This window comes from Lissotriton vulgaris, chromosome 4_1, assembly GCF_964263255.1.
Source record: "Lissotriton vulgaris chromosome 4_1, aLisVul1.2, whole genome shotgun sequence".
NCBI lineage: Eukaryota > Metazoa > Chordata > Amphibia > Caudata > Salamandridae > Lissotriton > Lissotriton vulgaris.
The window spans coordinates 588,930,778-588,957,853 of record NC_141691.1 but is presented as its reverse complement, the minus strand read 5'-3'; the positions used below and the strand labels follow the sequence as shown (position 1 = coordinate 588,957,853).

The 27,076-nt window shown below is 43.5% G+C and overlaps 1 protein-coding gene across 1 annotated transcript in view; it reads right to left on the bottom strand.

Annotated features, from left to right (window-relative positions):
• The window catches only part of BMPER (BMP binding endothelial regulator), a 477,629-nt gene that overhangs the window by 177,370 nt on the left and 273,183 nt on the right, over nucleotides 1-27,076 (bottom strand). Inside the window, exon 7 of the mRNA XM_086964813.1 lies at nucleotides 3,962-4,061. Coding sequence (XP_086820939.1) covers nucleotides 3,962-4,061 — 100 coding nt within the window. The remainder of the gene's footprint in view (nucleotides 1-3,961; nucleotides 4,062-27,076) is intronic.

Genomic DNA, 27,076 nt, shown 5'->3' with positions numbered 1-27,076 from the left:
GATGGCATGGCCTGCAACAGTCCTTAACCTCCAGTATTGATGTCCTTCCGCTGTTTTTAGTCCATCATGACTTTTGATGGTCCCACAACAGAACTTAGGGTTCCGAAAGACAAATTTCTCTGGGGTTATTTAGAGGCTTGTATGGCCTGGGAGGTCAGGAGAGACTGTGGGTTCATCTTTCCTGGTGGAGGGCTGCCCACAAGATTTAGAGATGCCTAACTGACAGGGATCTCTGCGACTTCAGTGGAACTGCGTCTACAGCCGAGCCAGCGCATTGTTTTAAACAACTGCTTGGTAAGAACTTTTGTTTCTCATCAACAAACTCCTAAAGCAGGATGATGTATACTGAAAATAAAAAAATCGATAGCCCTGACATGCTGGGAGTTTTCTCGCAGGACGTGAGGTTTATTTCTGGTGTGTCCTGTTTGGGATTTTTAGGTTTTCCTTGCCAGTCCAGATCAGCTAAAATGTTTGTGGGTAGGACTGCCCTAAACAGGGCAGTCATTTTATCATACATTCACTGATGATCCTGTGGCAGAAGGGTATTTAGTCAATGTTTTTTCTGTGACAACCAGCTGAGGTTCCACCCTGGCACTTCGCACACCTCTAAATGTCGCTGGTGAATTGTGAACTTGGCAAATGCGGCATCCGTCTCTTTTTGGCAGGAACTTTGCATCAGCCAAACTCTAAATGACACCCTTAATATTCCTGTGTAGAAAAAAATAATAATTGCAATGTATGTAATGTAATTCAAAGATAAAAAGCCCTCAAATGATGAGCGTCGCTTTGTAACATTACCCAACACACCCACGCCCATCTAGAAACATCTTCAGGGTGTGCCCTTAAACTCTGCGTCAGGTTTGCATGGGCCTCTGTGCAGCTCCTGTAAATGTAATATGGAGATGGCAGAGTGTGGAGTGTGTTACTGCTCTGTCATCTTCCCTTTCTTTGCCTCATTATGTGTGAGTCTCCTTCGTGAACCAATTTGTTGACAACCGCTCTGCACATATTTGACTTGTAGGTCTGTTTAAATCTTTGCAATCCTGACCAGTGGCAGCTGGCATGTACGCCGATTGGAAGGCAGGCAAATGGGTGGGAGCATAAAATAAATACATAATATATATGAATAAAATAATTTAAAAAAACATTTACCTACTTGTGCAGACATGCCTTCCTCGCTTCGGTGCTCTTCTTTGCCGACGTCATGTCCAGGGCCCCAAGCTAACCTACTTAACCAATCCTGGCGCTGTTCTCAGCATGAGAAAAGCACCAGGATTGGAGGGAGGGGGTTCTCTCAGCGCCCCTGAGGACAGTAGAGGCCTGTACAGGCTCTCAACCCAGTTGTCTAAAACAGCTGGGTTAAGAGGTTTATAGTGTGCATGTCTGGCTTGTCACAAGACGGACGGACAAAGGGACATCCAACTATGAACGATTTCACTTGCAGCCCACCACTGCTGCCACTCAGCAGGTTGACAAAAATAAAATGGTAATGAATTAACTTCATTGGCATTTCTATTTTCGTCTCTGGGGATTTTCTTGGGGCTTTTAAGTGGAGCGACTTATTTTCAGATTCAGCATTCTACATTTTTTTTTCCAAAACATGGCGAAATTCAGTTTGACAAAGTACATGAAGGTCAGGATACGTAACTGTGTTAAGTCAAGTTTGCATTTGAGCATGAAGAAAAATATGAACATTAAACAGCCCCCTCCTCTGCCCCCTTCAAAAAATCTGCTTGTTACAGGAAAAAATGAAGACGAGCCTTTACTTTATTAGCCTGCCACCGTGAACTAGTATGCTTGATCTTCAACAGTGCAGTTACATCACCATGCTGAGCATGTGCACAACAGGTGAAAACAGTATCCACTGAGAAAAACTATCTAACAGGAGACCAACAGGCAAGGGTTCTGTCTGCGCCAACACAAACACTTCCTGAATCTGCCCTACGGCTCCTCGTTAAATTATACTTTAAAGATTTGCGAAGTTCAAAGTTTATTTTTTTTCTCTAAAAAGGAAGGAAGGGAAGGGATATATATCTATATATATATATATATATATATATATATATATATATATATATATATATTTATATATATGCTCTGACAAAATGGAGTACATTACTCATTCGGAATTCGGCCAGAGGCAAGCTGTATGGCGGTCTGATTAGACAGACGTCGCTGTCAGCTGATTACAAGGAGTATAGTTTTGCGGGAGAAGAGAGTTTCAGATGCGTTCAGCCGGGACATGAGGACATGACGTATTCATGGAGATAAGGTCTAGAACAGGAGCCCAGTGGCCTCGGGCAGCACGGACTTCCGGTCCCTGAGATGGCGCTTCTAATATGTGCTCTCTGGAAAGACGTTTTAAAACAAGTATCCAACTAGAATGTGCGATGTCTTTGATTTGAAAAGCTTTATTCTAGCACATTGGGCTGTAATTGGAAACAGGAGACTAGTTCTTTCACTTAAATGCTTTCATTTTTTTTTAGAAATCATGAAATATGCATCGCGATGGTAGTAATTAGCCAGATTACATATCATTTATTTATGGCCATGTTGTGGATTATGCGTTTAAATATAAACTCGTTGGATTTAGCGTCGATTAACTACATTCAGAGTTCTCCCAGGAGAGGCTGTGGTGCTGTGAGTGGAAAATCGGCCTCATCGCCCGTCGTCTCTTCCTGCTAATGGCGGCCTGTGACGGAGCTGACATGGCACCACAACGAGCCTGGCATAGGCGCCTGAGTAATGGCCTCCACCAAGCACTCCTTTGGTCTTTGTGTACTGAGCGTTGTGGAAGCCCAAGGGGCGCATTATTAAACCCAACCACTTCTGAAAATACATACCAGGGGAAAAGGACGCGATGAAAAAGGCGAAGGAGGGAATTAGTATTAATGCGGTTAGGCACGAAACACAGTGCTTCTGTTATTGACTCCCTGAAATGTGGTTCCAGTTTCCTGGTTAGATTTACGTACAGCTCGATCGATTTGTGAAATCTTTTGTGAAATATGCAATTTGGCTTACTAACACCTCCCCAGATGCTCTGTCACTCCTAATGAACGCTTTTTTTGTTCAAAAATGGCCAAAGATGTGTGCCTTGATCCCCTTTCGTGAGCTCTGCTGCTGACATTTTCTAAAATCTGAGGCAGTCCCACAAGCAATTAAGGTGAATTTGGGTTTATCCTTATGAGGAGAGATGCGACAGTCCAAACTACGGCCTATATGTAATTCTAGATGGCTGAAGTCGAACAGAGGGCCAGTATTCCAAGATGGCTTTCCCAGTATTTAAGAAGTTATATTTCTTGAGCAGGGAAGATGCGTGTTTATGGTACAAGCTAGTGGCGGCCAATACACAGCACCAATCGCTGAAAGACCTACGAATAAAACCATTACAAAATCATAAGACAGCCTCATTCCCAGGTAGTCACAAACCATCACTCACTTTAGCAGCGCACTGTGTTGCTTCCTCCATAACTGGTCTCTTCTAACAGACTTTGTTATTGCTAACAAAGGGGAACATCAAAGCATAATGGCAGGCGCATGGTTTGTTTCTTCCTCTGTACAAGGAGACTGCTGATGTGGATCTATTTTCATCCAAAGGCTGGACCCACTACCCAACCATGCTCCCTTGTGTTGCATCCTAACAGCAAGGCATGTCGATATCGACATTCTTCAACATCACAGCAATCAAGAATAAATGTATACATAGCTTATTTCCCTATGGACACTATCGCATGCACAAGCACAGGAATATAGTTTGGGACATAGGCATTCTACCTACTGGTAAAAGTAAAAAATCTGAGGGAAACATGAACATATATGTATATATATATATATATATATATATATATATATATATATATATATATATATATATATATATATATATATTTACACACACACACACACACACACACTCATTACAGCTATCAAGTACTATTTAATTAAGAAAAATCTCACTCACCTAGGCATTTGGGACAACATTGCCCCGTAGGAATGTGACTGAGATGCTGGGGACATGACAGAATGGGACAGACTTCTTTTATGCACTGTGTCCGGCCTCCCTGGTGGAAAATAACAACAGTTAGCAAAGTAAAATTACATTTTAAAATATCGATAAAAGCGCTAGCTTTTCAGTATTTTAGACAACATCCATAACCAGATCATGGGCTTGAATGAAAAGTTCACATATTAGTGTTTAAAAAGAGGTGATCAATAAATTATCAATGAGTCTGTTTTCCCTACTGGTCATTATTCAAGAAGCAAAGGGGCTTATTTATGAGAGGTTTGGGAAACCGGAGCTTCACTTTTTCTGATGCTCCAGTGCCGCAAACCTGTCAATCATGTGCATGAGGCCATGCAAAGCCACTTTGAGTGGTTTCGCTTGGCCTCATAGATATTGAGTAATACATAGCAGCGCAAGTCACTGAGTCGCCTTAGTCTGCGCCAGGGAGGCTTTCCATGGGCGTTGCAGTGGTTTGCTTGATTTTGACGCTGCTCTAGATTGACTTATTCACGCAAACCTGGGGCAGCGCCAAAACATTACGCCTCGCCAGACCAGGTGCAACAAGGAGAAATATTTGTATTTCTCTTTGTTTTTTCCCTCTCAGGAGTGTTTCTGTGCAGGAAGGTGTCCCTCCTGCACAAAAACAATCCTACATGCAACGCAGACACCCTTGCACCATGGTGCAAGTGTGCCGGCTTAGGCGCTAGGCAGTAAATCGTGTGCCAGTGCAGGAGAAGAGGAGAGCAATGCACCATATTTCATCAATACGGTACATTACTGCCCTTTCACATTGAGTAGGGCAGCGTAGCAAGAAAACTTGCAGCACTGACCTACGCAAATTCCCTATAAAGGAGGCCCAAAGCTCTTAACATTGTGGGTAAATTGTAACAGGCAACATTCTATAGTTTTGTTGAGGAGTGGGGCACGTTCATAAGAGTTTCAGCCTAACTGAATGGTAAATAGTAGGGGATTTTTAGGAAAACGAGACGCACTGCTTAGTTCTACTTATTAAATTGTTTTAAATGTTTTTATTTATTTATTTGATCCACAGCAAATGTGTTTTACGCTTATTTTAACTTCATATATATTTATATTTATTGGTGCAGACATTTTTTATGTACAGTTCTGCTTTTACGGCCTGTTTACAAAAGATCGAATAAAGCTGTGTGAACTGAACTGAACTGAACTGTTTTAAAACAATAAGCAAATATAAAACGGGTAAAACAATACAGAAGCATAAAACTCTTGCAATGATTGAGTCAATGATGCAACAGCACAGTATTAGATTATATTCGCCAAGCCCTCGCTCTGTTCATACATTTGTATATCTCCGACAACCACCAAACACACTGCCCATCCTGTTTCTGCCTATTAATCTCTTAGGGCCTTATTTATGAAGGCCTTGCGTCAGTTTTGCGCCGCCGGTGCGTCACTTTTTGTGACGCACCAGCGGTGTAAAAAATGCGCCTTGTTGCGCCATATTTAAAAAGTGACGCATCTAGGTAGATGCGTCACTTTTTAAACCCCTGCGCCACATTATACCTGCGTCAGGTATAATGTATGCAGAGGGGGCGTTCCCCCACAAAAAGCCTCGTAATAGTGAAGCAGTGAAATCTATGAGATTTCACTGCGTCACTTTTAGGACGCTGTTGCGTCAAAATCTTGCGCCTGCCTCACAGCAGGCGTAAGACTGACGCAAGCCCTTTCACATGGGGCTTTCCCCATGTGAAAGGACGCATTGCTGGAGTTGCGTCACTTTTGTGACACAGTCCAGCAATGCGTCACTTTTGCGCTTACAGATACGTCAGAAATACTGACGTATCTGTAACTCCTTGTGACATGATGCGTCATACATTAAATATGAAACATCAGGAATGTCGTAAGGAGTGCGCACTGAGAAGTGACGCATCGCTGTTTTCACGCAGCGATGCGTCACTTTTAATAAATGAGGCCCATGGTGTCCACATCCTGCCCAGTGACCTGACATGAGCCCTTCCCCACTTACACAACCCATTTGCACACCGCAAACCACCAATGTCTCATGGACCCGGTGCCAGCTTACTAAACTTCATTCACATCAAGTGGTAAAAACCAATCCTGAACACCATCAATTTAGTTTGCCTCAAGGGAGTCTTTCGTCTGGAAATCAACTGAATCCAATTAGTCACGGCTTGGTCTGCCCCCTTGGCCTGGATGCCTACATCCCTAATGGTCGATCACTCCAGAGTTGCCAACTTTGAAGGTCAAGTCCTTTATAAATGCAGCATATGTGGATTTTCAGGACTTGGTGATCCTGCAAGGTAAATTTTACAAGACCTGTGAGTATCAGAGGGGAGTCACTGCTTACACTTGAGCAGAGGTAAGAAGTATGCTTATTCAGCCAAAATCATCAATTGCTCACCTACAGTTTAGCACAAGGAAGTGTCCTTAATTTCCATTAGATAACAAGTTACCTCACTTGCTGATAACAAATAATGTCATAAGTGCCTATTTTAGAAAATCGAACACTGTTTATTTTTTTCAACCTGTTTTCGACTGATACCCAGTAAAATTCACTAAATCTGGATGGTCTTTTTAAAGTCTTCTAAATTGTTCCATTTTGGGCCAGTGCTTAATTTGTAAAAATAAAATAAGTGTCATGGCCCAAATCAGGTCACTGCAGCTTGCACCACCCAATGCTCCGCCCAGGGCTGCCAATGACAGTACCAATGTAACTACCAAGCATCTGATTACTTAAGTGTGACAATTCAGACTAGTTTATGTCCTCAAAGCTATAATAATGGCTTGGACTGCAAGTATCATTTTTAATGAGTATGGATTTGTATTTGTTGTGCACTTCAAACAGAACCACCATGTGTCAGAATGTCACAAGTGTCGGTGTTGACAGTTAAATGCTGGTGCTGAGCACCGGAAACCTCCGGCTCAAATTAAGCACTGCTAAGTGCAGAGGAGGTGGTGAACAATGATATAGAAAGAACAATTAATGGAGTCAATCAACGCGTGCTGGACTCATCCAGGACAGCATGAAATGGATGCACATGATGTAGTCATCAATGTTCCACAATACAGTTCACTGAGCCACTGCAAAGGATAAAAACAAAAAAGGTTTCTGTTTCCAGATACCCAAGAGCCTAGCTCAAAGAAGTAGTACAGTCAGCGCACACTGGGGTTGACCGTGAGACATATGCTAATGTGTATAAAAAGGGAGAATTGCTCCTTTTTTAGGTGTCCCCTCACTCACCGGGGTTGCCCCACGGTGACATGCTTCATCATTGGGGCCATCCCAGTCCTCTACGGGCTGGGGCGTGCTACGACTTGCGGAGTTACGTAGGAGCACTTTTAAGGACTATGTGTGGTGCATGTGTTATTGTGGGGAGTGGACTATGTGTTGTAAGATAAAAATACCTGCCCAGTAGGTTTTCAATAAACTTTATTCTGGCCTCTAGGTGGTAATATTAAAAACGGGGTGGGGAGATAGGCTACCCTAAACTCAATGTGTTCAGATGTTCCTATCAACGCCACATCCTTTCTTGGGCGTTTGGGGCCCAAGAAAGGATGTGGCTATTATCGCCATCCGGCGCGGACCTGTGGTTATTTACAAAAACCTCGTTTTCTTCTTCCATCAGAGTTGCTAGGATATCGATACCCCTCCGACTCCATGGGGCCCAGTTAGGTCTCTTGAAAAGTATGTATGAGTGAGTGTGACTGATGAATGCTTGGGTGTGTCACTGAGAGTGGTGTGTTTTTTCACGTTATTATGCACGAAATAAGTCACGTTTTTGTGCATGAAAACAACCACGGTCATTATGTCCGTTTTCTAGATCACAGAAAATCACCATATTTTCTGCCTGCCAACTATGTGTGATGAGTTTTTGGGGGTATTCACCCCATGATTTTTTAAGATGTTTTTTATCTTACAGGAACCACGTGTTTTCTGGAAACAAAATACGTAGGTATTGTCTGCATGAACTTAATATAGTTTGCTGCATTTAAAAAGTAATTCTGATTAATTCTAATTGGAGAGTTAAGGAGTGGCGAACACAGGGCTGGTCCCTGTGTAGTCCTGAAGAAGTGCTTGGGGTATGCACGAAACATGTCGACTATAGGAGTTGATAGGAACATCTGAACACATTGAGTTTAGGGTAGCCTATCTCCCCACCCCGTTTTTAATATTACCACCTAGAGGCCAGAATAAAGTTTATTGAAAACCTACTGGGCAGGTATTTTTATCTTACAACACATAGTCCACTCCCCACAATAACACATGCACCACACATAGTCCTTAAAAGTGCTCCTACGTAACTCCGCAAGTCGTAGCACGCCCCAGCCTGTAGAGGACTGGGATGGCCCCAATGATGAAGCATGTCACCGTGGGGCAACCCCGGTGAGTGAGGGGACACCTAAAAAAGGAGCAATTCTCCCTTTTTATACACATTAACATATGTCTCACGGTCAACCCCAGTGTGCGCTGACTGTACTACTTCTTTGAGCTAGGCTCTTGGGTATCTGGAAACAGAAACCTTTTTTGTTTTGACTTACTGTTTGGAGGACGAACCTAGCTGACTATCCTCTAACTCCCCTTCCTATATGTTGCCACTGCAAAGGATGCAACACACAATGTTAGACGCCTCCTGAAGGAGCATGGTTTACAATGCTTCTTGCTCATGTCAGTGGCATGAGATGGTTTCAGTATTTCTGGCTGTAGTTCTAGCTAAGATAAACCCTGCATAAACACTGCAATACAGCATAGTGCACCTTGTTTCATAACCAGTCTTTTAACCCCACAATTGTATAATGTGCATTTCCACAGGGTCTGATTTGCACAAAATGAGAAATACCATAACATTGTAGGATTATGCCTACAACAGCTAAATAATGATAATTTATGGAAATTAGAAATTGACAGAACTAGGCTTCTGCAAATTACGACTTTCTAAGATTTTCAAATTCACTCCTGGTCAGCCTTACGCCACGACGGCAAACTTTCAGCATTGCAGAAAACCAAAATCATAGGCCCGTGGGAATGTGTAAATACTCTTTTTCCTTTTTTCCCTAGCTGGAAAACATTCTCATGTGGGCTCATTCATTCCCTTATGCCTCCAACACGCAGGGTATGCGAGTACTTTCCATGCTATCTGCACAGCGTGCATCTACATTTTTAGATGGACAAAGTGCTGTAAATTTTTGATAAAGTTGTTACTTTGCAGGTGAACTTAATACTTGAAACCGCTGTCATGACAATACATAGAAAAAACGCATATTCCCACGGGATCCCTTACAATAGAAGAAACCTCAGTCAGTTGGTGGTATTGTAGTTAGAGTATGTGAAATAGTTGTTGGTTATTATGCACAGATGTGGTATCAGCTTTTTTATTGGTGGTAGGTGCAGGTGCCACGTTTTTTGCATTTACATTTTACTTGGAGGTGGGCATCCTTCACCCCCGCAAAGGCATCCTGCTCAGTAAGAACCCTCTACTCACCAATGAAACGTTCTGAAACGCTAGCTGTCCACGGAATTTGGCCAATTTGAATTTATGGCACTTCAGATTTCTGGCATTTTGGTTTAAAAACATTTGAGCTTGGACTGTGGATGGCAGGCCAGGCATCTTAAAACAACAGAAAGCTGTTCTTTTAATCAGTAGGTATTCTAAGCATCTCTTACATTAGAATTAAAGGTTTCACCCTTTATTACTGATCACTAAATGTCTCGAACATTGTTTACACTAATATCAAGTTTTTTTACGCGCTGAAGTGTTTAAAAATGATCATGCTGAGAAAATGTTATTCTGTGTAAAATACAGCAAAGACATATGTTGGCTCTTTTTCATCGTTTGGAGCAGCTGAATCAAGCAAAGATGGATTCTAAAACAATAGTTAATAGAAATTATGAGATTTGGAATCCTTCCCCCACTCTATCAAAGTGAGTTGTGGGGGAACATTACATTTTGCACACATAGTTTCACAAAGAATATAAATGCCACACTTCACAAAGGTTGCTAAATTTTAAAAAAAACTTCTTAAAACTTAATATGCAAATTAATTTTATTTTTTTCACAAATTCTTTATGATGACAGAATTGCCCACTAAAATTGAGTTTGTGGTGGAATTCTGTCCACCGAACCAACTTTTGCTGAAGTTAATTATATAATTTAAACGTTTTAGTCTTTACAATGGTTATGAAGCTTTCAAAGTGTAGAAGACACACTTGTGAGTTTGCAAAGGAAAATGTCGAAAATGTCATGGCTATGCACCATCAATGACTCTCTTATAATGCTTTTTGATATGACCACAGTATATGCTCACGATATCATGTGGCAAGCATATCTCATCCACACATCAGCCTAACCACTGCATTGCAAATTAAATATATGTAAGCAAGTGAGAATAATTATATTCTAACCTTGACGACATAGCAGTATGCAGTGGCATAAAGCAACATAATGGGGCCTCTCTGCAGAATGTGGTAGGGGCCCCTGATACTCCCATATCTCACAGATATTCTTTATATAAAGTTGGCCTGAAGTAGCATGGGGGCCCCCTGCTGCACCGGGGAATGCAGGGACCTGTGTTTCCCCCTCCAGCGGTAGATGATATAGTAGATGCAGCATCATTGCAGGCAGCCGCGGCCGGCAGTGGGAGTACCTGCAGGGCGGTGACGTAGGGAAGGGGAGGGGCAGGTTGGGGGTAGTAATGTATGGATTGCGGAGCTTCCCAGGTAAGTAAACATTTAAATAAATAAAACGAATTTTGTTGAGTGCACTGCATCCCCAAATGCGATGCAGTGCGCGCAACAAAATTCGTTTTATTTATTTAAATGTTTACTTACCTGTAAAACTCCGTAATCCATACATTACTATCCCCCACCCAGCCCCTCACCCTCCCCACGTCACCGCCCTGCAGGTACTCCCACTTCCGGCCTTGGCTGATTGCAGGTGGTTATTCTCAACCAATATATTGTATCAGAGTAACATGAAGGGATGCTTCCTCTAGCAGTGGCTGTCGGTACGTATCTGGGGTGGGTATGGGGGTGCAGAAAAAGACACCTACCTCCTCGCCACTCTTTTCCACGTCATCTCTCCTCTGTGTCCACCAAACAGGAAGCAGCCACTTTCCCCAGCGCCAATTGCAATGCTGCAATACAGCATTGTGATTGGCTCCCCAAAGCCAATCACAACGCTGCAATGCAGCATTGTGATTGGTCTGAACGCCATAGTTCGGTGCTCACACAGGGACTGGGGTCCTGGCCTGTACTGCATCCTGGGTGGAGAACATGCTAAGTGAGCATGACCGTTTGGCTGGCTCGAGACGGCCGGCCAAAGCGTCATGCGGATGTCAGTGTCCCCAACACTCCACCCTGCCCTGCTCTGTTAGCAGAGCAGCCCCACCTCCATGCTGACACAGCAGGAACAAATACAATGATAATAACATCTGAGTACTATCATTTTATTTTTCTTTCGTTCACTGCTGCAAAGCAGTGAGTGGGGCGGCGCTCCTCTGCCTTAGCGCAGCCGCGGTCCGTGCAGGTAGCAGCAGTGGGCCGGGTGTGGGGACTTTCGAGGGACGATGCCGAAGGGAAATCAAATAAATAATTAATTTTTACCCTCTGCATCGTATGTCGGAATCTCCCACACCCGGCCCGATGCTGTTACCTGCACGGACCACGGCTGCCTTACCGGAGGAGCCAATGTCCTCTAGGAACAAAATCTGCAAACTGTACAAAACATTAATGTAATGTCTTGATTTTTCTGAGTACATTCAGGGGGTTCCTTAAGAAAATAACGCATCGCTCACTAATCTGCAGGGAGTTTTCTTATGAACATCATACCGGAAATCAGTGAGATGGTCAACGAAAAACATCTAAAAAGAACAAATATACTCAATTGAGGAAAGCTTGCCCCTGTGATGTTGCTAACAATACTTTGCTCTCCCAGTTAAATGTAACTGGAGTACCCTTACAAGGCTCTAAGAAAGCTGTCAAGTACCAACGTCAGAATTTCACTTCTCCTTTTTTGAATATGGTCAGTAAGGGGGAAATGACCATTTGCTTGAAAAAATGAGGTGTGAATCCGAAAAGAGACGCTGAAAAAGAGCAGATGCTGACATCCCTAAGAGGTAATATTTCGGCATTGAAAACCATGTCTGTCATCAGCCTCCACTCAGAAGAGCAGCCAAGCACTTGTCTAAACAAACATGGCAGCTGTTTCATGAAATGTGCACAGGGAATTCATTTGAGGACCGGTATTATTGCAATGGCCGTCTCCTTTCCCTTTCCGGCTCTGCTTACATTAGTGCACTAACCATTAGGTGACCTCACACCCTGAGATAAGCTCAGATGACACCTACTTACATTATCACAATAAACGGGGGCCCTGTAGGGACCAGCTAGTCTAAATATGGACGGCTGCGGGTGCAAACCTCTGAGATCACTGTGCACTCTGTAAACAGGAGGGGAAAGAGGAACGCTGGGGAGTGAGAGTCACAGAATGGTTAAAGTATCCACATAATCCCTGATTAAATTTGTCCAATTCGGGTCATGTGAACCAACATCTGTCAATAGTCGTTTTATAAATATTCAAGACGTCGTCAGACTGGGTATGTCGCTTTTCAGGAGGGCAATATCTTAAACGCCGGATTCAAAACCAGATTTCTCACTGCCTGATATAAAAGCATACGTTTTTTTTGTGGTTCTACAACAAAGAAGTGAAAAAAAAGTTTTGCATCCAGTATCTGGCTGGGCACTAATCCACAGTTTCCCTGGTTCTCTGGATACTCAAGGAAGGTGTGCACCCTGAATATCGACCCCAGAATATCGATGGAACCACAAAATCGAGGAAAACATATTGAGAAAAAATATCGACAGGGAACTATGTCTATTTTCTATACCTAACTCCACATACATGTTCTTACACAGTATATATATCTTCAAGGTATTTAGATGTGTAATAAATCTATACTTCACTATATGCACTTCCCTTTTGATATTTTTTCCCTCAATATTCTGACATTTATATTCTTGTATCATGAAATTCCGGCGTCAATATTCAGTAGTACAATCCTGAGGACGATGTTGGATGGTAAATGATGGCTCACCGCCTGATATTTTTATTGTTACTATATTAAAGACACCCACATTCTTTTTGAAACATCATGATCCCATGACCCATGTGCTCAACTGTTTCACCTTAAGAAGGCCAAAATTGAAGCAATTGTTTTTTCAGGGAATATACAGACAGAGCTGCAGCTTCTTCTTGAGAATCTCCCATCCTTCCTCATAAAACTCTAGCTTTTACTTTAAAAAAAACGTATGGAGGAATTCCATTGAACTCCATAATTTCGCAAGTACGAATCACTGCCAAGTATTCCTCCTGGCAATTCTGAGTTCTCAATAATGTTGGACATTTTCTTCCAACAGAGGACAGTTGAATTGTAATAGGACAGTGATGAATTCCAGATGTGATGACATTAATGTGGTCTACGAGTGTCAACTCCACTGAACTTAGCTGGCTCAGAATGTGTCTATTCCGTTTTGGGATGGTCTAGACATCACCTAAGATTCTAACTGACCTCTGCACTTGTTGATACTAAAAAAAATAGAATAGATTCAGATGGGCCATTGTGATATTCACCATTAGTCACCGAACAAGTCATGCATGCCTGAAAGATAAAGTCTTAAAATAGAATGCTTTAAAACCCTACCCTTGTCATAAGTCTGTTTACTTACTGCTGTCATTGTAGAAACATGTTTCCATCCAAGCTACTCCTATTGGAACTCATTCCTCTTGCACCCAAGACAAGGTTCAAATCATTTTCTTTTCATAACCACTCCAAAGTTCTTTTACTCTATGGCAGGGAGGAGCCTTGTTGGCAATGCCCATCACCTAGAAATATTTTAGTCAGTTTATGTCACCTACTATATGCATTTAACTCATTCAGTCAAGCACTCTTTGTCGCTAACATGTTTGTTTATTTACTCACCAACTCACTCATTCACTCACTCCCTCACCTGCTCACACTGCTGAGTCATTTTATTTGTCAAGCTTACGACCAATGAAGATGCACTCTTTTCTTAATTCATCAGCCACTGTCTATCAATTGCATGTACTGTATCCTTGTTCTATGGCGTACTGTGCACAAGGGCATTATTGTCTGCTACACAATGGTCATTTCCCTTATGTGCTACACAATATCCAATAAAAGGTTGACCTTTGACCTCTAAATTTACTGGCATGTGCATCACTCATGGTTATCCACAAAACTTTTATCCGGTGCTTGTAGAACAGTGGACCTGTAATCTTCTGGTCTTGGCCGCCTCTATGACAGTGTCTGCCCACTGCAGAGACATGACATTATGTACAGCTGCAATCTGCTTGTGCCAAGAGAACATACTTGACCAACCAGTTTTCTTTGCAGGTCTGTCCATGAATCAAAGACCTCAGAAAGAAAAGTAACTAAAGAAAGAACACTTAATCTCCTCATATCCTTCTCAGAAGCTTCATTTCCCATGTGTGTGTAATGGAAGAGAGCTCATTCTAACACAAGTCTCAATTTGCCACAACTACATGCCTAACAAGTAACTAGAGAATCTTTTTCTCTTTAGGCTAATGAACCAATATCCATCATGTAATGCCAATTAAAATATAACGCAAGAATGCCAGTCTTTACTGTAGCTCTGCTGCTGCACTTACAATTTGTTCTAATAAAATACATCAGTAGCAAAATAAATCAGGCATGCTTCCTTCAACGTCTAGGACAATCTGTGAAGGAACAGTTTTTCCCTCTTCCACTGATTCAAAACACACACAGTTGATGGTCTGTAATTTTCACCAGATGAAATAGTTCTCTAGCTCTGCTCTGTGATGTTTCCTTACTTTGATTCCCACGGGCATACACTTCAATATCGGTTTACACGAATACATAAATGAGGCATTTGGCTAATTGTGAGCTCATCCATTGCAAAGCGCAACGTTCACGCGTCCCTGGATACTTTCTGAGTGGGAGCTACATAGAGAGTATGACCCAAGTAGAGCTGCAGCTGTGTCCGCTCTCGCCGCCTCTGCTCTGATGCCTGATAATAACAGTATTTGTATGTCGCATGAATTAAAAGCCTTCAAAAGCTTCCACAGACTTGCTGATAGTTTTTGCAAAGCATGTGCACATGACGTTTAACTTGTACCCCAGCTAGAAGGAACTGACCTCATTTGACTCTTTTTCACATTTCCTGCAATGCACATGCAGTTGCTGTTGAGAGCTCCAGAGTCACAAACTTTTGATACTTTATTTGACTGGCAGCTGCAAATTATTGAGAATATCTTCAAACAACTGCAGTGTCAATAACTCAAAAAAGATCAAATAGGCTTGAAATGGTTTGGCGTGAGCACATAAACAGTAATGTGTTTGCTAGATCATTATTCCTGAAAATAATGCATTCGAATATGCCTGCCAGGGACATTTTAAGGTTTTGGCGGCCAAACGTGTTTTGGGGGCCTCTGTTTTCAGAATAGCTTTGAACTTATTAGCCAGTTTCAGATCTTTCATGCCCTCTTTGGACAGGTCACTGACAGTGCACAGGCACAATGGTCCTAATTCTAAATATGTTTTCGAATCTGTTTTCATTTAATATTCAGGGATAGTGATGTGCGTTTTCAACATTGTAACACAGCAGCAGTTTACTAACATTGCTGCAAATAATCTGTGACACCCGCTCATTTCTAAAATGTGAGGTCCTCTTTTGATCTAAAGACCCGTTTTTTTATGGATGTTGCATGAAACATAAACATAATATTTCTTTGCAAAATGTCTGTAATAGACTCTCACACATCAACCACAATAAAAATAAATTAAAGCAAAGCAGTATTTAAAACAATCTGTTTAAGAATTATTCAAGGTTATCAGGGCAAAACTCTCTGCATAACAGAACTGGCTCTATCAGGGGGCCGCCTGAAAGGCTGGAGCCCTGGGCCAGAGCCCAATTTGCCCATGCTTTAACACCTTAAGTGCTGCGACCGTCCAGCAGCCGACGGCACCACTACCTCGGGAGTGCTGCCGTCGGCCATTGGACGTTCCAACTGCTCCTGCGCAATGGAACGTTCAGCACTGGAGCTGGATGTTCCATAGCCGTTAAGGTGTTAAAACATCTCTGATGCCTGTAAATATTCTAGTCAACAAATCCATTGCATCTTTGGTATAACATCGTTTTCATTTTCTGAGAACTCCCGTGAATGCGATTTTGGTTTTCCATACAAAGTTTGCAACAATCTATTATTTAGTAAAGCAGAATGTAAAGAGAACTACTACAGGTATTTGTCTCTTCTTTAACATGTATACCTGTTCATTGTCAGGGAAAGAAATGAGGCTACACAGAGGACACGAAACCAAGGTCTGATGTAAATACCAAGGAGTACAATATTGGAATATTGGAACTTTGGTAACCACAGTACAACAGCACATCTTTTTATGTTGTAGTGTTCAGTGTTTGCTTCAGACATATCTTTTCATCTAGATATGTAAATGATACCTTCCTGTTATCCTTACTACTGGCCCTGTACCATGATCCAGCTCTACGCCTGCCCTTAGGCACAGGTCATAAATAAACAGCAGCAACCATTACTCTGTTTTTCAGAGCTGTGTGGTCTGTAGCTCAGGCACTTATTCACATAGTATTCAATTTAGAGCATGCACTGAATAGAGTGGAATTTAAATTCAAACAAGCACATGAGGCTGACAATGGTCATTAAACGAATAACTCTGTGAATTAGTCTACCTCCTCAGTGCACCCCTCTGGAGGGGTGTGAGTCCCATGGACCTCTAGACATCCCCCTTCAGGCTGGTGAAGTCACTCACTGCACCTGGCTGCAGGGCGATCTTTGTCCCCTCTTTGAAGTGCAGGCACAGTGAAAAATGGAGCTTGCTTCAAGCAGCCACTACCTATTTCACTAATGCACAAGTTTATATCTGCCCTGGGGTTAGTGCATTATCAGTAATAGGGTGCACCGGCCTTGTTTGCACCTGGTGCACTAATTTGAAGGTGCTTACAGCACAAACAGGGACTGTGTGCCCTATTTGTAACATGGCCCAGGGTTTACTAAGGATTTCCTGGTATAAGCCAGGTCCGCTCCTGGCTTTCTCTTAGAACTGAACAGGAAGCCAGAAGTACTAAAAGAGAAAGTCCAGCAAAGCCTCTGTGAGTAGGCCCTCCTATGAATTGACAACCTCAGATACAGGACCCCCCTTACAGACTCAAACTCACTTTATCTCTCACACACACTGGTATGCAGAAGAACACCTTACATGCAATGACAAACACACACATACACACACATACACACACACTCACACACCCTTTAACTACACAAAGTAGCAGTTGAATAGAAAGAACACAGAGATGCAGAGACCCAACTACCATCATTGCCAAACACAGACTCAGATACATACCATTCCCCAGCTCGCAAAACACCTACATCAGATGTACAAAGACTACACACACTCACACACAATTCTCAGGGCTGTCGCTCAATGGTAGCACTGTGACTCTGGGGGGGTCAGTAGTGGTGCTAATGGGTCAGGGGCAGCAGTATTGGTGTACACTGTGGGGCTGGATAAGAGTGGTTTACATTGTTGGCATAGGGCAGATATGTTCAAACAGGGGCCACACACTCATGGAGGTAGTGGTTCAGTTTCTGGGGCTGCACATGTCCTCTGCAGACTTAAGGTCCTATTTATATATGGGTGGAAAGAGTATCATCTGTCAGCATGGTGAACTACTATACAACTGCCATGCCGAGGGTACTCCACTGTCCCTTAACTGCCAGGATTTTCCTGGCAGTGTCGGTAAGTGAAAACTGACCTGTATATCTGCACATCTAAATTAGGTGCCAACTTCCGGTAGCCCTTACTCCGTCTGGTCGCTAGAGGGTGTAACCACAGTGGAGACTGAAAAGTCTCCATCATTGTTCCATCAAAGGTCTGCCAATATTTAAATTGCAAAAAGAACAATTGATGGACATAATGCAGAACATTGTCATACATTCAGCCTAGTACAGAGATCTGGGCCAATATCTATCGTTTTTTAGCTCCCCATGACATTCCAGTTTGAACCCAGCCATATACAAATAAGTCTCGACCCTGAGTCAAATGGGAACAGTCTAGCCCGCACTGCCAGGCTAGGTCCTCCCTGGACAGGAAACAAGCATCCTAGAACCGGTTTTGGGGTTTCACCCCTCATCAGCCAGGATAACTTGACTCCAATGGCATGTAGAGCACGGGACCCATGTCTGGACACACCCATCGCCCAGACGTGGGTCCCTTGCACACTTTACCACTGGATTCAAGCGAGCCTGGCTGATGAAGGGTGTTACCCCGAAACCGGTCCTAGGATGCTTGTTTCCGGTCCAGTTCAGCTCATATTGAAACAGTGGCGATTGACATAGTTAGGGCCACTGGAACAATACATGTGTGGCTTTGACATTTTCCGCATATTTATGGATTCACCACACTTGCCAAAAAATCAACTGCATAATTTGCAGATTTGAATCAAAAACAATTTGTTTCTAGCTCGAACTGATCAAAAGTTTCATAAATGCCCAGAGAGGACCTAGCTTGGCAGTTCGGTCCGGACTTTTCCCATGGGGCACAGGATCAAGACTGATTTGCATATGGCTAGGTCTAAACTGGGGTGACATGGTGAGCAAAATAACAATCTATTTAATCCAGATCTTTTGACTGGGGGAGAATGTTTGCATTGTCAGCATTCCGTCCATCATTTGTTTGCTGTAACACTTTTTGCCCTAAGTGGGATGGGTATGCCCAGACATGGGTCCCTTGCTCACTGTGCCACTGGATTCAAGCTAGCCTTGCTGAAGAAGGGTGACAACCTTGAAACTGGTCCCAGGATGCTTGTTTCCGGTCCAGGGAGGACCTGGCTTGGCAAATCGGTCTGGACTGTTCCCATGAGGCACAGGGTTAAGACTGATTTGCATATGGCTGGGTCTAAACTGGGGTGGGATGGTGAGCAAAAGAACAATGTATTTAGCCCAGATCTTTTGACTGGGGGAGAATATTTGCATTGTCAGCATTCGGTCCATCATTTGTTTGCTGTAAAACCACATCATATTACAGCACAATGCCAAATAATGGTAAATGGTAATCTTTTAGCTGTTGATGGCTATATTTAGTTGTTAAACTGATACTAATAGGGGGAAGCTTTTGCCCAAGCAGTGCTAACATGTGTAAAAATTAGAACATTATGAAGTAACTCTGCAGCATAATACTGTATAATTAGCCTTTTTTTAAAACTATCTTGGTGACCTCTGCTGCATAATTTTGTCCTCCTCTGCAATATATTGCTCATGGCCATACAAAAAGAAAACTTTATAATAAAAGACTGAAAACAAGAGATCTCTGAGATCTGTTCCATTAGCAGACAGCTGAAAACAATGGACCTCTCAGCTTGTACAGCAAGATTAGACATGAGCAACATACTTCAGAGTTGCATTTCTTTACCAGGGGCTATGTTTAGAATACTTTGTTCAATGAAGTGCTTGAAACTAAATGTTCAGGTTGATAATGAGGAAGCACTTTGCATGGAAAAGCAACTTTGCAATCTGCATTTTGTGTCAATTTCCTGCTTCTGTTGTAATGGGGAATTGAGCATCACCTTTCTGGAGGGTGTCACTCTCTTTGGACTCGTCTACACCATTCAAACACAAGACACAAACCCCATTGGCTTCAGTGAACTCATCCGCCTTCTTTACCAGATTAATGGGCTGATAACAGTGTCTCAGTTCATAGGGTCCTCTGGAATTATGTGGGCCTAGGGGTTCAACATATTACTGTTTAGTGAGAATTTAATGTCTATATTACAGGATTGTAGCCTCAGGGGCTCCATTGTAGTGCTGCAGCCTATAAGCTTGCTGGTGGTTTTGCCAGTGTATGTTTTATTAGTAGTGCTGCGAGCTCAACAGATGAGAATGCACACATCCAGCTCAGGAAGGGATGGGAGTGCATTTATCTCAGGTGCTCAATGCCACCACTGTTGTTTCAGAGGCTTGTTGGTAGTGAAGTAACTCTAGGGTATTCATGTAATTCTATGGATGTAGGTGCTTAATGATAGTTTTGTATCCACAGAGATCATTGCTAGCATTTTAGCATCATCTTCTCAATTGTATAGCTTTAACTTCAGCACGTGTAAAGTATGTATCACAGTAGACCTGTGGTTCCATTTGTCAAATTACTGCAGTGGTATGAAGGATCTGTGGTAGAGAGGCACACACATAAACATACCCAAGAAAAATAAAAGCACCAGATTTAGACACACAAAACACAAACACACATCATATACAAAGACACAAACATAACAAGCACAGAACACACAACACACACTCTGCATGCAATCCACAGTGCACACATGCACAATCAACAAGTACACACAATAGCAAGTGTACACACCCATAAGTTAAACAGATACACACAACTAACACACAGCAGAGTATTATGAGGTAGAGAAAACACAGATGCACTCATACACACACTACACACACAGTATACGCACATGCACAACATTCACAGTCACTTAATTCATTCAAACACTTAGTCCTCTCTGATCACTGGCGATGCTGTGATTAGCAATGATGGAGCTTTCTCTGGGGTTATGAAGAGCAATGTCCGTGCCACTGGGCAGCGAGGCCCTGAATTGCCAGCCTAGACACAATGCCACATGTGTTGCTATGCATATATGGAGAAAGGTGCTGAGTGCTCAAACCTAGCAACAGGGGTTGACTGAGGCAATTAGGGGACATTTTGGAGTCCCATGCAAAATGACATTTTTCTGTTCTCAGACCATTTGTAGCAGCCTGACACTCTTGTGGCACTGTTTGTAGCAGTATTATAAGGCAGTTGCCTACCATGCTCTTAACATAGATATAGACTTTTCGAAGCTATTTAAGAGATGAAGTACCCCTGCCACATATTAAAAGGAAATTAAAAGTCATTGATGAGCTTCATAATCTTATCAGGGCGAAAACCGAGTTCCTTTATAAGGTTATGGAACTCCGAGATGACTTGCATTATCCTTATCATGTACACCATTAGGTACTTTAAGCCATATAATGCATGGTCACACCATCACCTTTCCAACAAACTTCTTAAAACGTTGGTGTGTGGCTTTCTTAAATGGACGAGATCGAGCAATTTTGCAAACATGGAGATTAAAAATAAAGGGGCATATTACCAAGCAATAGCGATAATTATCGCTATTGCTTGGTTAGAGACAGAAATTTACCGCAGACCTGCTGCGATTTTTACCGCAAATAAACCTTGGTATTACCAAGGTTTATCGCAAATGCGATAAAAATCACCGCAATGCATGAATATCGCTGAAAAGTCAGCGATATTCATGCATTACCGAGCTAATGCTCTTAGCCATGTTATCCACCTCCCATTGGATAACATGGCTAAGAACTGCTCAGGGCAAGTGTTAGCTTTTGGAGATATTCGCGCTCAGCGCGAATATCTCCAAAAGTTGGTAATAGGAGATAGCCATGTTAGCGACTGTTTTCAGTCGCTAACATCTTGGCACACCCACTTTGCATGTCATTAGTGATAAATATCACTGACGTGCAAAGTGGGGCCCAAGATGGTCGCTATCTCCTACTAGCTGTCGCTAACTGGTGTTAGCGACAGCTAGGTAATAGGGAGATAAGTTTTTTCTCCGCTTTCTTGGATTTTAAAGCCAAAAAAGCAGAGATAAACCCCCTTGATAATATGCCCCAAAAATCTCTAGTGCAAATTAAACACACCAGAAACCTGTTCGTTTTTTGGTGCAAAGAGATAACAGAAACAATTCAATACATCCATTTTTTTTAAAAAAGCTGCACTAGCTCGAATGTGTAAAAACATGCAGCAAGATCTAGCTTTTCTCTCCCTATCAAAGACCTGCAAAAAATAAACATGGTGGGTCTGCTTATCATTGAAAGTCAAAAAATAGAGTTGAAGAAAGAAAAGCAACATTCCTTGCTTTAAACAACTGCTTCAATTATGCTCCATGACTTGATCTGTCTTTCACCTCAACTGTTGGCTCTGGGAGCATGACATATTTTCCTTATAATTGGTGACTTGGTGCATCCCAATTCGCCAATTATAAACGCATTTGTGACTGCCCTTTTTACAGGGATTACAGAATCCCATGTATTATACTTACCAACACATACTTACCTTCCGAACATAGTAGCAGTAAATATTCTGAAGGTGATATTCTTGAAGGTCAGCATTGGAAACTCTATACTCTGGTAGGACACCTAACCAGGATGTAGGTACTTCCGAAGTTCACAAATTATTGATTTGGTTGTTGATACTGACCCACCATCAACCTGAGCTCTCTAGCAGCTCCTCTCAGTTTTTCTAAAGGACAGCTCAACATACATAATGGGCCTGATGCCAGGTGCGGCCGGCACAGGTTAGAGCGGCATTGTGTGGGTGGGATGAGGGGGATAGGTAAAATTAGATAAACAAATCAATAAAAGCACTTACCTTACGCTAGCCTCATTGTTGAGCCAGCGTTGCAGCAAGTGCAATGTAAGTGGTTTTATTTATGTTGTAATTTAATTTAATCTTTCGCCTTGTCCTCCACCCCACCCGGCCCTGGTCAGGCCGCTCATACCTGTGCTGGCCACGCCTGCCTTATGCCCTGCGTGGCACCAAGTTTTGTAAAACAAGGTTGCATGTTGTGGCCATGCAATTCTCAACCATTCATGTCTGAAAACACGGTCTTAACAACGACTGCGTCTTAACCATGCATGTCTTTACAACAAATTTAGTTCTTATGGCATATTTGGTAAAGGAATATACCTGGTTAACCTTCTGCCTTATCCCCCAGCCCCCCCCGCCATGAATCCTAAAAGTGGACCCCAGCCCTAAATACTAAGCCCACCCCAGACTTTAAAGCACCTCAGAATCCCCCACGCCCTGAGCCCTAAAACCCACCCAAGACTTGAAATCGACCCAGACCCCCCCACCCTAAGCCTTAAATCCTTCACCCAGAACTCGACCTGACTCCCCCACCCTGAGCCCTACAACCTTCACTCCAGAACTTGACCCTGCCTGAGTCTAGAGCTCTATCAGCCAAGTAGTTTAAACCACACATATGTGTGGTAAAGGCATACATGTGGTTTAGAGGTACGTGGTTCCGCCTGCATTTTTTAGCCACAAGTTGTTTTGACTGCGTGGTTGAAGCTGTTTCCCGTGTGGTCCCTGAATAATGAACATAACTAAATACTGCACAGGCAGAAGCAACGCCTGAGTTGTGTAAAGATGTGTCAGAATTGATGTATTTTTCTAAATTAACAGAACATGGTGGATGTAGACCTCGGGTTTGAGTGCCTGGTAAGTTGCTCCATTACACCGCTATCCCTGTAACTCTTCCTTGACTAATATTATGTTCCTCACTGATAATTTTCTCTAGGGCGAATCTTTTAGTTTGTTGGACTCGAATGGTAAATGCCTGTGTACACTGCAGAGAAGTAGACTAGACATACAGGAAGACCTATGGGGGTAGAGTTCAATGATCCAATGCCACTGGAAATAATAAAGTGCATTGCACTGTGGTGGTGGAAAGCCGCTTGGCAAGTAACAAGAATCCATGTGGCTTTGAGAGGCTAATAACACGTGGGCATCATGATACCGATGATGTGCAATACGGACAAGCGTTACAAAGAGTTTGTCGGATTATTTGCAGAACTGCTATATGAAAAACAAAATATGTGCATTCTAAGCAGATGTTGCTATCAATAACTGTCTGCGACATAGTCCTCATACATCATCGACCGAGCAAGTACGTTTTCCTTTCTTACTGATTTTTACAGTAAATCACCAATGTCTGAAAAAAATAGGAAAGTAAGTGTCCTTTTGAATAAATCTCAATGAGGCCAATGATGACTGATGGTCAAAAGCTGTACAGAATGACAGGCAGGCACATTTTTTAAAAATGGATAAGGTGTCCTGTTCAACAGCTGTAGATTTTTCATTTGTATCACAATTTTAATGTTTTTTTTAGGGGTGTATTGCATATGAGTGACGCTTGACTTATGTCTTCTGACAACATTGGCATCCACCAGATATCCAAGTGCAAGTGTACATTTAGCATGTCAATAAACATGTCAATATACAAGTTGCAGCTTTTTTCCACAATTAATTCAATATGAATTTACACAGATAAAGTAAGCAAACAACAAATTCGGATACATACAGACGGCAATGTCTAAAAAATAACACCATAAACTAGTAACCCTGGATGTATCTCACTACTTTGTGGAAAGCTGGAATCTCATTTAATAATAATTCATCACAGTGGTTGAGGGCTTTAATATAAATGCTGGGTTTTTATCCAGCTAGTCTCTCAAATTGCTGGCCTGGTCAATATCGTTTATTTGGTGCACTCTGGGTACAGAAAGCAGTGCTTATTCAGAATTATAGATAAAGGTTCTACAACAAAAGCACAGCTAAAACTCTATCCAGGAAACACATTTCTGAAGTTAAATTCACTTTTGGCCTTCAAATTGAGGTTATCACCAAGTGGGTATTGTTTTAAATACAAAAATATAAACAGGCTTCGAATTTTTTTTAAAGAAATGTGTCCAACTTTTACAGGAAACACCAAACACTTCGCACAGATCACCTCACCTATCAGTCCTCGTCATGCACCAACCTTGTCAATAAATCGGCTGTTAGTAATCTAATGTCTCATTAGAAACCCTGTTAGTTGAACAAATATGTTGTGAATTAAATAGTGATACAAACACACAGAGTGCGTTTTAATGGATTTATTCCAGAGTCTGTACATAGTCATAGCCTTGCTATTTACTTCTGAGGACATTCTTAAATAGCTTTGGGAAGATGGAGGACGAACAAATGGCCACACGATTAGGTGTGATTTCTCTTCGACTTTCTCCCTCTCGAGATCACAGATCCATACCGTAGTTCAGTAGAATACGACCAGAGGGATGTATGGTGTACCAGTATGGGGCTTCTGCAGTTTTTTACTAGAAGAAATGTAGGTATTGTCTTCTGCCACTAGATGGCACCGAAAAGCTAGGCGATGCTTATACCTGGAGCATGTGCAGGCTACCATGAACTCCTATGAGAGCAAAAGTCAACGTGGCTACTCCATCCATGTTGTATGCTGTAGCGAGAGTAAGGGAAAGGTGAATGATACAACAAACAAGCATTGGAAATGCAATAGGTCTCGCAGCATTAGAGTTAGTGCTTTTAGAATTGTTTATGGGTTTTTTTTGTAAATCTTTAGCATTTTTGTTTCCTGTAGCCAATGCTAAAGAATTACAAATAAAAAAAGCCATAAACAATTCTAAAAGCTCTAACTCAAATGCTCCGAGACCTATTGCACTGTGTGAGGGTGAGGGGTTGAGGGTGAGTGAGGGTGAGGGTGGGTGAGGGTGAGTGAGGGTGAGTGAGGGTGAGTGAGGGGTTGAGGGTGAGTGAGGGGTTGAGGGTGAGTGAGGGGTTGAGGGTGAGTGAGGGGTTGAGGGTGAGTGAGAGTGAGGGTGAGTGAGGGTGAGGGTGAGTGAGGGTGAGTGTGAGTTAGGGTGAGGGGTTGAGGGTGGGTAAGGGTGAGGGTGAGGGGTTGAGGGTGAGTGAGGATGAGTGAGGGTGAGTGAGGGGTTGAGGGTGAGTGAGGGTGAGTGAGGGTGAGTGAGGGTGAGTGAGGGTGAGTGAGAGTGAGGGTGAGTGAGGGGTTGAGGGTGAGTGAGGGGTTGAGGGTGAGTGAGGGTGAGGGGTTGAGGATGAGGGGTTGAGGGTGAGGGGTTGAGGGTGAGGGGTTGAGGGTGAGGGGTTGAGGGTGAGTGAGGGTGAGTGAGTGAGGGTGAGGGGTTGAGGGTGAGTGAGTGAGGGTGAGGGGTTGAGGGTGAGTGAGGGTGAGGGGTTGAGGGGGAGGGGTTGAGGGTGGGTGAGGGGTTGAGGGTGAGGGGTTGAGGGTGAGTGAGGGTGAGGGCGAGTGAGGGTGAGGGGTTGAGGGTGAGGGGTTGAGGGGTTGAGGGTGAGTGAGGTTGAGGGTGAGTGAGGGTGAGGGCGAGTGAGGGTGAGGGGGTGAGGGGTTGAGGGGGTGAGGGGTTGAGGGTGAGGGTGAGGGGTTGAGGGTGAGTGAGTGAGGGTGAGTGAGGGTGAGTGAGGGTGAGTGAGGGTGAGTGAGGGTGAGGGGTTGAGGGGGAGGGGTTGAGGGTGAGTGAGGGTGAGGGGTTGAGGGTGAGTGAGGGTGAGGGGTTGAGGGTGAGGGGTTGAGGGTGAGGGGTTGAGGGTGAGGGGTTGAGGGTGAGTGAGTGAGGGTGAGGGGTTGAGGGTGAGTGAGGGTGAGGGGTTGAGGGTGAGTGAGGGTGAGGGGTTGAGGGGGAGGGGTTGAGGGTGGGTGAGGGGTTGAGGGTGAGGGGTTGAGGGTGAGTGAGGGTGAGGGCGAGTGAGGGTGAGGGGTTGAGGGTGAGGGGTTGAGGGTGAGGGGTTGAGGGTGAGGGGTTGAGGGTGAGTGAGGGTGAGGGCGAGTGAGGGTGAGGGGGTGAGGGGTTGAGGGGGTGAGGGTGAGGGGTTAAGGGTGAGTGAGTGAGGGTGAGGGTGAGTGAGGGTGAGTGAGGGTGAGGGGTTGAGGGGGAGGGGTTGAGGGTGAGTGAGGGTGAGTGAGGGGTTGAGGGTGAGTGAGGGTGAGGGGTTGAGGGTGAGTGAGGGTGAGGGTGAGTGGGGGGTTGAGGGTGAGTGAGGGTGAGTGAGGGTGAGGGGTTGAGGGTGAGTGAGGGTGAGTGAGGGTGAGGGGTTGAGTGAGGGTGAGGGGTTGAAGGTGAGTGAGGGTGAGGGGTTGAGGGTGAGTGAGGGTGAGGGGTTGAGGGTGAGTGAGGGTGAGTGAGGGTGAGGGTTGAGGGTGAGGGTGAGTGAGGGTGAGTGAGGGTGAGGCTGAGGGGTTGAGGGTGAGTGAGGGTGAGTGAGGGTGAGTGAGGGGTTGAGGGTGAGGGGTTGAGGGTGAGTGAGGGTGAGTGAGGGTGAGGGTGAGGGGTTGAGGGAGACTAGAGCAAAGAAACGGGGTGG